Genomic DNA, 12,389 nt, shown 5'->3' on the forward strand with positions numbered 1-12,389 from the left:
AATGATTGCAGAAAAAGCTTTCTTTAAAATAGGGGGGAAGAAATGTTATTGAACATGTTTTTGAAGAGTCTAATTCTTTTTGTTTTTATTGTTTAGTTTTGTTTTAAGATAAAGGGACAAATAGTGACAGACTGAAGAACTTTTAAATACAGCATAATGAAATGGTCACCAAGTTTTTGTATAATATTAATTAATCTGGGCTTTAAAATGGTCCAGGAAATGAGCACAACTAATAATAGCTCATACCAGACCAAAAAAAATGAGGAGTCTGTTACAGCTCAAGTCTGATTTACAATGAAATCACATCATTTTATCATTAAATTTTTAAAATAGGCTTTATTTAATAGTTTTTAAGTTCACAGTAAAATTTAGTGGAACATTCAGAGATTTCCCATATATGCCCTGTCCACACTCATGCACAACCTTTCCCATTGTCAACATCCCCCATCAGAATGACACATTTATTAGACCAATGAACCCACATGGATGCTACATAATCACTCAAAGTCTGTAGTTTACATTAGGGTTCACTCTTTGTGTTGTACATTCAACATTTGGGTTGAATTTTGACAAATATATAATGACATGTCTTTGCCATTCTCTTATCACACAGAGCAGTTTCAGTACCCTAATATCATTACGTTTTGACAGAGTAGATGGAGCTCAAAAGTAATCAACCAGTTTTGTCTTCCAAGGACTCTGGTTTGGGGATTATTAAGAGTAGGCCACAAGGTATTATAGATACTACAGATATTACAACTTAGCAAAGCAGTGACCACAGATGTCCTCAGATCAGTTCCTTCTGAGGCTAGTGGCAGTTTTTGATTTTTGAAAATCTTGAGTATTTTTAAAAAGACAAAGTCTTTATGTGCCTAACTACTGCATTTTCTTTACGGTGAGATGGAGTCCTATCTACAACACTGTCATTTTTATACACAACTTAAATTTCTTTCAACAGGCAAGGCCATTCTCTGTAAATCTGGAGGCGTTATAATGTAGCATTTTATGATGACATGTTACTTTTTATTGCCTGAGCCCATTCTTTCTGATGCTCAGGGTTGTTTCCAGTGATTTGTAATTACAGAGCTAAAATATATCATGCGGGTACTTTACTTCCTGTTCTCCGTTTGCATTTCCTGCTGAAAGTAAGCCTGGACCCAAGACTCGTAAGAGTTATAAACATATCGTGTTGAACATAGAACAAGATGTAGAACTACAACAAAGGCCAAGCAGCCTCTGCCAGAGGCATTTTAGTATTTATTATAAACAAGGCTACCCTGTAGAGTTGAAAGGAACATGAAGACAAATGTCCAACACCTGGGATCAAGCAACAAGTGGTGTTAAAACGTTTAATATCCTGTTTTTATGAAAGCTTCCACAGTATGGACCATGTAATCGTTGATATGTAACTCGGGTGCATTTGATGTGGCTTTTTTGTTATTTTGCAATCTGAGGCACTCCCTCTCCCTGGAGACATTATGTAGCTAGAGACAGAATAGTAGTATTGAGTTCTCCTACTAAACTTCAAGTTGGTGCTGCAGTTTCCGAGAAATAATGTACCTACTGTTTCCAAGCTCTGCATTTGTTTTTTGAACTTCTTATCTGAAAACTACATAATATTCACGTTCATTAACTAAGAACAGTCTTTTGTGATGATTAAATGTTTAGTTTCTGTCTTTGGGTTAAGTATAATTTTTAGACTCCCCTCCATCACAAAACACTTCTGGGTCACTCCAAATTACACACAGCACTTAACAAACACTGGACGTACAACTTTTTATTAGTGACTTGTCTAATCAACTCTTTGAAATTATTTTTCTAGCTAAACAGAATATATCAGAGGCTACAACCATCGAACTGAATATGCTTGCAGAAACTGCCTCACCCACTTTATTGGAAGAACTACAAATGGGACCGGACAGAATGACACCAATCATCCGTTTAATCACTGAATTACCTGTCATTACAACAAAGGTCCCTCCTATAGGAAATATTGTCAATTTTGAACGGAAATCCACAGTTCAGCCTCTAACTAGTACCCACAGATCAGCCACAGAATCACTGCTGCCTGATGGAAGTATGAAGAAGCCTTGGGATATGGACTATTACTCACCTTCTGCTTCAGGACCTCTTGGAGAGCCAGACATATCTGAAATTAAGGAAGAAGTGCCCCAAAGTACAACTGTCGTTTCCCATCATGCTCCTGATTCATGGGATGGTGTGAAGGAAGATCTGCAAATAAAAGATTCAGTTACACAAATTGAACAAATAGAAGTGGGTCCCTTGGTAACATCTGTGGAAATCTCAAAGCACATTCCTTCTAAGGAATTCACTGTAACTGTGACACCATTTGTATCTACAGCGATGACCCTGGAATCAAAAACTGAAAAGAAAGCAATAAGCACAGTCTCTGAATCAGTGACCACAAGCCGCTATGGATTCACCTTGAGAAAAGGTGATGGTGAAGACAGAACATCTACAGTTAGATCGGGTCAGAGTACCTCCATCTTTAGCCAAATACCTGAGGTCATTACAGTGTCAAAGACTTCAGAAGACACCACCCGCGGTCAACTAGAGGATGTGGAGTCAGTCCCAGCATCAACGATTGTCTCACCTGACAGTGATGGGTCGCCCATGGACCATGGGCAAGAGAAACAGACTCATGGCAGGATAACTGAAGGTTTTCTTGGCCAGTATGGGTCCACCACACCTTTCCCATCACAGCATCATACAGAAGTAGAATTGTTTCCTTATTCTGGCGATAAAAGATTAGTCGAGGGGATATCCACAGTTATTTCTCCCACTCCACGAACAGGAAGAGAAAGAACAGAAACTCTAAGACCAGCGGTGAGAACAGTTCCTTACACCAATGATGAAATACAGGAAAAGATCACCAAAGATTCATTTATAGAAAAAATCGAGGAAGAAGGCTTCTCTGGAATGAAGTTCCCTACAGCTTCCCCAGAGCAAATTCATCATACCGAGTATTCAGTGGGAATGACCAAATCTTTTGAATCCCCAGGACTGATGACAACGACAAAGCTAGGCATGACACCAACAGAGGCAACAGATGTGGAGGAAGACTTTACAACTCCAAGTGGATTAGAAACAGATGGCTATCAAGATACTACAAAGCATGAGGAGGGTATTACAACAGTGCATTTGATCCAGAGCACTTTAAATGTGGAGGTGGTTACTGTATCAAAATGGTCATTGGATGAAGATAATACAACATCAAAACCTTTAGGGTCCACAGAACATGTAGGCTCTCCAAAATTGCCCCCTGCCTTAATCACCACCACGGGAGTGAGTTATGGTAAGGATAAAGAAATGCCAAGTCTTACTGAAGATGGAAGAGATGAATTCACTCGTATCCCAGGTAGTACTCAAAGGCCGCTAGAGGAGTTTACTGAGGAAGACACAACAGACCATGAAAAATTCACAGTTAGATTTCAGCCAACTACATCAACTGCTACCACAGAAAAGTCTACTTTGAGAGATTCTATAACTGAAGAAAGAGTTCCACCTTTTACAAGCACAGAAGTCCGAGTTACTCATGCAACCATAGAGGGAAGCGCTTTGGATGAAGGAGAAGATGTGGATGTCTCTAAGCCTTTGTCTACTGTCCCTCAATTTGCACACCCTTCAGATGTGGAAGGGTCAACCTTTGTTAAGTATAGTAGCACCCAGGAGCCTACTACTTATGTAGACACTTCCCATACCATTCCTCTTTCTGTAATCCCCAAGACAGAATGGGGAGTGTTGGTACCTTCCATTCCATCAGAAGGTGAAGTTCTAGGCGAACCCTCTCAAGACATACGTGTCATTAATCAGACTCACTTTGAAGCTTCTATGTATCCTGAGACTGTAAGAACAACAACAGAAATTACACAAGAAGCAACGCGAGAAGATTTTCTTTGGAAAGAACAGACTCCAGAGAAACCAGTTTCTCCTCCCAGTTCTACAACTGACACAGCCAAGGCGACAACACCACCTTTGGATGAACAAGAGAGTGATGGGTCAGCATATACTGTCTTTGAAGACAGATCAGTGACGGGTTCTGACAGAGTCTCAGTTTTAGTAACAACTCCAATTGGAAAATTTGAGCAGAGTACATCTTTTCCACCTGATGCTGTCACCAAAGCAAAAACAGATGAAGTGGTAACGCTAATACCAACCACAGGGTCAAAGGTAACTTTCAGTCCATGGCCTGAACAAAAATATGAAACAGAAGGTACCAGTCCAAGGGGATTTGTATCTCCTTTTAGCATTGGTGTTACCCAGCTTATAGAAGAGACCACGACTGAGAAAAGAGAGAAAACATCCCTGGATTATATTGATTTAGGCTCAGGATTATTCGAAAAGCCCAAGGCCACAGAACTTCCAGAATTTTCAACAGTTAAAGCCACAGTTCCAAGTGACATCACTGCTGCCTTCAGTTCAGCAGATAGACTTCACACACCTTCAGCCTCCACTGAGAAGCCACCTCTCATTGACAGAGAACCTGATGAAGAAACAACCAGTGACATGGTAATCATTGGAGAATCAACATCTCGTGTTCCTCCCACTACCCTTGAGGATATTGTAGCCAAGGAAACAGAAACAGATATTGATAGAGAATATTTCACAACTTCAAGTACTTCTACTGCACAGCCAACAAGACCTCCCACTGTGGAAGGCAAAGAAGCCTTCGGACCACAGGCATTTTCTACTCCAGAACCCCCAGCAGGGACAAAATTCCACCCTGACATAAATGTTTATATTATTGAGGTCAGAGAAAACAAGACAGGTAAGTCTTTGCTTTCTAGACATACCAATCAAGGCAATCAGCATTTTATCTTGAAAATTACTTTTGGAAAAAAAAAAGTATCAACATGCCAAATGCTGCCATTAGAAGATAACTGGAGTGTGAAAAAATTCTGTTTTAGCTTCACATATTGTGTATTTGTACATGAATTGGAAGAATATGTTAAACAGTTTGGAAGAATGTTAGATATGATTTTATTTTAAAAGTCATAAGAAGCCCTGCTTTGTCATCTAATATAACCAAATCATCACTGTTACATCACTTCAGAACATGCAGAACAAGATGTTTTAATTTCAGTGTCTTTCCATGTGTTACTACTCAAGTGTAGTACTAGACTGTGTTAACATTTCATTGGTCTTTAACTATTAACCTTCAGTACTTACACCGTGGACAGCTAAAACCGTATTGCATATCCCTAGAGCTGATAGAAAGACATCTAGAGGTTTGTTTTGGTTTTTCTCTTCTATGATTTGCAGGTTTATTGTGCAACTTTGTGGGGTGGGTAATAGGTATGCAGTTTAAATGTTATTTTAAAGAAAGTTCAACGTATTTTCAAGCTGTTGTCCTTGGATATTTTCATTAAGCTGTAAATATTTAGAACAAATAAGGTCTAGCTCAATTCTAGGAAATGCTGTAATATATTTTATCAAATACAATTTCAGAAAGTGGATTACCTCTGTTCCCTAAAAACCCAGGCTGTAATGTTATTTGTTTTGTGATTTAGTTATAGGAATATTCATGGTGCTTTTTATTCTGCTCAAGTATTTTATATATCTCTCTGGCAAAAATCTTAAAAGCTGTTTCTTTACATTGACTAATACTTGCAATTTTTATCATTAAACTTAACTTATTCCTTCTTAAAGGTCAGTACACTCTGTCTTCCAAATTTGGTAAGCTGAATCATGAATACGTGTTATATGGAGTTCAATAGATCTATTCAGGTTTGTCTTTTTTTAATTTAGAAGTTAAGATCATCGATTTTAGTTAAGTTGCTGTATTTTAGTTTTAGTGTGTGGATTAGAGGAATAAATGCTCATTTTTCCTTAACCTAGCTATGAGAAGTCAAGCTAGAAGAATGTTTTTTGAGAGGTTTTTTTCTCTTACTGTTGGGCTATTCCCCTAGAGGTGTCATTTTTTGTAATTTATGCGATACTCATGAGCCTGCTTGGGGATGCACTTGTTGGGAACACAGGTGGCTCTAATGTCTAGTCAGCTGGCTTTCAGTTAGATGGTAATTTGGCCTCTACCACCCAGAACTTTCTCCATGTAAAAGTTCCTGCGGGACAGTGAATAGCAGAGAAGAGAATACACTCTCAGAGTATTGATATTAATCTCCACTTTCCAATACAGTTGAATGAGGTCAGGATTGGAGCATTATTTTCCTGTTAATGATGCTGTTTCTTGGAAACCATATTTCTTCTCTCCTACATTGCTCTTCTGCTTCTTGGAACTGGAGATGGAGATAGAAGACAGGCTGCCAAGTAGTTTTAATGAGGATTGCTGTTAGCGGGGCTGGAAAGTGACAAGAAGATATTACTATGAAAAAGAAAGAAATGAAGAGAAGCTTAGGGATTCCTACGAATGCTTAATTTGAGAATTAAAAAAAAAAATCTTGAATGACTAATTATACACAAGTTTTTTCCCAACTTAGATTGCTCTCTTGTTAGTGTAGATACTATGTTGAATCAAATGATAGATAAAACAGTAAAACATGTTCTGCATTTAAAAACTCTTCTAAATGGGAGACTGTGCATTGAGGTGAGGGTAATCAAATTACCAAACGGGAAAAGTGAAACTCAATCTCCCTGGAAGAATTGGCAGCCATCAGAAAAAGAAAAAAAAAATCCAAGTTTATAAATGGCTACTTGAAATGGAGAGTCTGAGTAACTTAACTCATAAACCATTTATACAAAGTGTGTATTTTTATCTGAATTGTAAACTTAAGTCAGCTGGGTCTGGGAAACACAACTAGGTATTTCCTCCTCTTTTTTCTACCTTTTTTTTTTTTTACTTTTCTTTTCTTTTTTTGGAGTTTAGTTGCTTTACAATGCTGTGTTAGCTTCTGCTGTAGAGCAAAGTAAATCAGCTATATATATTCATATATCCCCTCTTTGTCACCACAGAGAGTTGAGTAGAGTTCCCTTTGCTATACAGTAGGTTCTCATTAGTTATCTATTTTACATATAGTAGTGTATATGTGTCAATCTCACTTTTCAAATATGTGGCCTTGACTTGCCTTCAAACTAATTTCCATTCAGCATTGATAAGAATGTCAGAAAGGAAAGGGAATAATTGTTTATCTTCTTTGGCAGGGGGTTCCAGTGAGTGCCGTGGGGTGCGGGGGGCTAGGGATGAGAATAGAACATGTATCTATCTATTAACTCCCTCGCTCCATCTCTCTCTTTTTCTCCTCTGTCCCTGCATCTGTCTTTTCTGTATGCTTTATATATGCCCTTCTTAAGACTAAAAACACCATTTATTGTCTTGATAAGACAATGAGGGTGGTGACTCAGGTCCAACTGCTTTATATTCATTTTATTTGTTTTCTATAAGAAATTTAATTTTTCAAGCATTTTTCACTTTGGAAAGGGAAAACCTGAGAGCAGATGTTAAATTAATGAGTTTTAAGGCAGGTGTACATTAATAAGGAAAAATACATATGTGCCTGGAAAACCAACCTTTTTATGTATCAAGGCACATTTTTCCAAACTGGAAAATCCTTGGTACATGTACAAATTTGTATAAATCTATTCAAAAACATAAAATTGACCTCTACATATACTGTATATTCATGTAAGCAAAAATACCACCCATGTTACTCTAAACCAAGGCATTCATATTTTTTTTTGCTGCTCTCACCAAGTCACATAAATCTTGATTTAAAAAAAATTTTTACTACTATTAAACAAAACACACTATGCAGGACACATTTATGTTCTATTTGCTCAAATGGATCTTAATAGCAACTTAGGGTGCTGTTGCCGGAGGGCAACTGTAGTTAGCAGTTAAAAAAAATCTGAAGGAACTTTTCAGCTCATAAAATTTTTATGAGCTGAAAAATGCTATAGGGTGTGTTTAACAGTGATTCAGGGGATACTGAAAACATGGCTCCTGTCTATTTCAGGAGTAATTTGCACACCTGCACTTTGAAACCTTATTGAAAGGTTTTCTTTGTGAACATGTGATGGCTCAGACGATAACGAATTTGCCTGCAATGAAGGAGACCCAGGTTCAATTCTTGGGACAGGAAGATCCCCTGAAGAAGGGAATGACTACGCACTCCAGTATTCTTGCCTGGAGAATTCCATGGACAGAGGAGCCTGGTAGGCTATACAGTCCATGGGGTTGCAAAGAGTTAGACATGGCTGCGTGACTAATACACACACACACACACACATGAAATCTATAGAGTTTAAAGGCATAGGAAGAGTTAGCTCAATTCTGGACTCTTTCCCTTTTTTAAAAGAATGCTCCTCCTTGAAATCATCTGAAATGTCATAAATTAGTGTAACAGGATTATGAATGATTTTAAAAGCTAATACACTGTAATTTTAACTCAAAGAATAATTTAGAAGTCTACAGATATTGAATGTACACATTATTATGCAAATGCTTATGGTTATAACATTAAAATAGGTGACTTATTCGTTTTTTTTAAAAACAAATTCATGTATACTGCCTATTACTTGTCAGACTCGCTTGGTATTATTTGCTGGTCAGGTGTTCTTTTTTGCTAGTTTTATCATTTCTAGCTACCCAGTCTAAGTGTAAGACAGATGTTAAGCCACTAGGAAACTAAAATGATAACAAATATAAAATATTGATGAAATTACTAATGAAATGGCATTAATGATTAATGAAGTTCTGATAAAAATAATTTTGGCCTCTAAATTAGAGTTTCTTTTGCTCTGTTTCCTTGTTGAGAATTACGGTACTTTATTGCTCACAAAGAGTCGGACACGACTGAGTGACTGAACTGAACTGAACTGATTGCTTACATCATTCAGAAATAATTCCCATATGATTAATCCCATCTGCATTTTCGTTTGTATATTTGAAAAATGTACATAGAGCTAAATATTTATTTTCTGAATATGATGCTGTTGAGGAGAGGGTAAGGAAGAAGGGTCGTTAGCTCTAAGTATAGGAGATATCTGGGTAAATGCCAATATTCATACCATTGAAAACACAGTCATTAGTTTTTAAAAAGTAATGTTACTTATATAATTCTTTTTAAATCACATTTTTATAGAATTTATTATGTAGAACTACTTTCAGATTTTTAATTATAGGATCAGATTCCTTTCTTGGGCCTCCGTATTTTGAGCGCATAAAAGAGTGGCTGTTCTGGTTAGTGTTTGATGGGGGGGATATTAGGAGCCCTAATTTCTTGGGACCCCTCTCTCATCCCCAGTGGTAGTTTCTAAAGTAACATGTACCTTAGAACACAGCTAGAAAGAGAATGAGATCATTTGGGTAATTCAGAATAGAGCAGCAAAAAGTTTACTCATTTCTGAATGAATTTCTTTATTTTTTCTTAAGTAAAAACATTTTTTAAATTGGTCTCTCACTATATGGGCTTTCCTTGTGGCTCAGATGGTGAAGAATCAGCCTGCAATGCAGGAGACATGGGTTCGATTCCTGGGTAGGGACGATCCCCTGGAGAAGGGAATGGCTACCCACTCTAGTATTCTTGCCTGGAGAATTCCATGGACAGAGGAGCCTGGCTGGCTGCAGTCTATGGGGTGGCAAAGAGCTGGACACGACTGAGTGACTAAGCACTCAGTTTTCACTACGTGTATGTATATGTCTCCTTATAATGATACACATTTATTAACATTTACCTTTGAACATTTACCTACATGATTCTGAATAAAACAAATTAAGCAAATCTAACTTTAATCTTATTGATAGCTATCTGTAGTCAAAATTATATATAATTATATTTCAGAGTATGTGCAGGGCAAAATCATCAAGTGTGCACTTAGAGCTTGATATTTTCAGACCACTCTTTATATACTTTATCATGTTTAAACTTCAGAGGTGATTTGTGAGGTATCCAGGGGAATGCGGCAGATGGCAGACAGAGGTGCACTGGGTCTGGCACTTTGGTACTAGTCTGAGTCTTGGCACTCCTTGGAGCATTTTTGCAGTGAGGCAATTCTCTCCCCTGATGAACTCACAGGAATAATGACTCCCTGTTGGCTCAGGTGCTGCTTTGTCTGTCAGTTTCTGAAAGAACATAGACTCGGGAAAGACTGGCTTCTCATTGGCATTCTATTGGTTTAAGAGGAGATGGCTTAGATTTCGTTTGCTGCTAATAAGGGGCTCTGTGTATGCTATTCAGATACCTGTGATGGCAGGAGAACAGCATGCTGAAACCAGCAGCTCTGGTTCTGGGCTGTTTCTCTCCTGCAGAATTTTGGAGCACATCCCTGAACGTGGATGGGGCGGGTGCCTACACACTTGAGTGGTTCCCTTTGCTGGGCTCCAGCTGTGGCTCCCTGCCAGAGAAGCACATGTTTTTTTCCCTGCAGGGAATTAGGATGGCTTCCCTCATTCCTCCTTGGCTGTCTAGAAAAGGACTGAATTCTTCTACTGGCAAAATAGTGAAAAAAAGAAGAGACTGTCTCCTTTCCCTTCATTTCCATAGTAGGAAAAAAAGAATTGGCCTTTATATTTTTAAATTATAAGTGAGCTTAACACTACAGTACAGATCAAAGCTTACCTTTTTTACCAAGTCCTTCTAAGTGAAATGTTTTGTATGTATAACACATACACTCACATAAGACACACATACAAAACACATAGAATCTCAAACTTTTAAATGCTGTATTAATATTTATTAACCCACTAATCTCAAGAAAATCTTGAAGACATTAAAATCATGCTTCTCACAGGTTGAGGCTTACTAATAAAAGAGATGTCCTGTAGTTGGGTAAAAGGAACTTTGCTGTCTTCTTCTTAACATAAAGAAGCTTATTCTTTCTGAAAATGGCACTTGCAATTACAAGTTGCCAGTATCGAAGCTGCTCTTGAGGTGGGGCATCAGCCAAAGACAAATGCCACTTGTTGTCATTAGCAGTGACCTTGAGAGAAAGGCTCACACTGTCTTCTAGCAGAGTAGTCAGTCAAGGGTTATCCTCAGGTAAAGCTACAACATGCTTTGTTCTTTAACAGAATCAAAAGGGACACAAAATAACTGTAAACCATAGGCCCTGCTCCCAAAGCCTTTAAATGCTTTTGAGGAGCCTATATTAACATAGTCAAATGTAATTAACAGTACAGAAATGCATAATTACACACTAGGTATGAGATACTGACTAAATGGCAGATAATATCAACAAAGAAGAAATCAATGAAGGCAGGGGATTCAGAAAATATTTCATGAGAAGGATGAAATATAAGCTGGCTCTTGTTGGAAGGGTATGATCAAAGACAAATGGCTGAAAACTCATTATTAACCTATTGCTTCACAACAGAGACTCACCAGTGGGCCAAGGAGCCCCAAGTACTGTCAGGCATTTTCCTAGACAGGGCTTAAATGACAGAGTGGCTCCCCTGATTCAGAAGATGAATGCCTTCTTAAGATTCACCTAGAAGCCTATACAAATCATGGAAACTTCAGGCAACTTCCTCAGGAAGGAGTGTTCTCTCGCATTTTCCTATTTTTCAGTGATTGATATATTTTGATAAAGATAGCATCATCTGTAAGTTAAGTACATTTAGCTTTTCAAAACATGTCCCATGATGTATCATGGTTCAGAATTACACATTTGTAAAATTAAATGACATAAAACTACTTTTTAGAGTGGGCTGCATACCCTAAAAGGTGATCTAAACTTTTATAATATCTTAATTCAAATGCAGTTTGAACTAGCAATATTACAGAAGCAGGTGATATAAGTTAGGGAAACTACAATCAGTCTTTCCTTTGATTCCTGGCCATGTGGACCCAGGAATTTCTTAAATTTTCTGTCAGATTTTTTTGCCAGTAAAATGGATGTAGTAGTGATTATTGTATAGAAAGAATAGTTCCTAAATTCTGATACATACTCTTTTTTTTTTTCCAAATCACAGGGATTATATAACAAAAGATCACTGTGTGTGTATATATATATACACACACACATATAGGGATCTTCCCAACCCAGGGATCGAACCCAGATCTCACCACATTGCAGGCAGATTCTTTACCAGCTGAGCCGCAAGGGAATCCCAAGAATACTGGAGTGGGTAGTCTATCCCTTCTCCAGCAGATCTTCCCGACCTAAGAATCAAATCGGGAGCTCCTGCATTGCAGGTGGATTCTTTACCAACTTAGCCATACATGTATGTATGTATCCAAATATATTAATATACATGTATCCAACAAATAGTCAAATAATTGCCATTCACTACATACTATACTAGAACTGGATTTTTGAAGCATACTCTGTGATATTCTGAAAGTCCATGGATAGGTAGTTGATTTGATCCATGGGATACAGTTCAATGGAGTGGAAAGAGCCTTTGGAAACAGACTTGGGTTCATGGTCAACATTGTTATCTGCCACCTATTTGATCTTGGGTAAATTGCTTG

The 12,389-nt window shown here is 37.8% G+C and overlaps 1 protein-coding gene across 4 annotated transcripts in view; it reads left to right on the plus strand.

Moving 5' to 3' along the window:
* Positions 1–12,389, plus strand: part of VCAN (versican) — a 119,145-nt gene that overhangs the window by 45,797 nt on the left and 60,959 nt on the right. For 3 of the 4 annotated variants that reach the window (XM_055563353.1, XM_055563333.1, XM_055563342.1), the window contains exon 7: positions 1,823–4,789. The exons of the other annotated variant lie outside the window; for it this stretch is intronic. In XM_055563353.1, coding sequence (XP_055419328.1) covers positions 1,823–4,789 — 2,967 coding nt within the window. The remainder of the gene's footprint in view (positions 1–1,822; positions 4,790–12,389) is intronic. 4 annotated transcript variants of the gene reach the window in all.

The sequence above is a fragment of the Bubalus kerabau genome, chromosome 1 (assembly GCF_029407905.1).
Source record: "Bubalus kerabau isolate K-KA32 ecotype Philippines breed swamp buffalo chromosome 1, PCC_UOA_SB_1v2, whole genome shotgun sequence".
In the NCBI taxonomy this organism is placed as follows: Eukaryota; Metazoa; Chordata; class Mammalia; order Artiodactyla; family Bovidae; genus Bubalus; species Bubalus kerabau.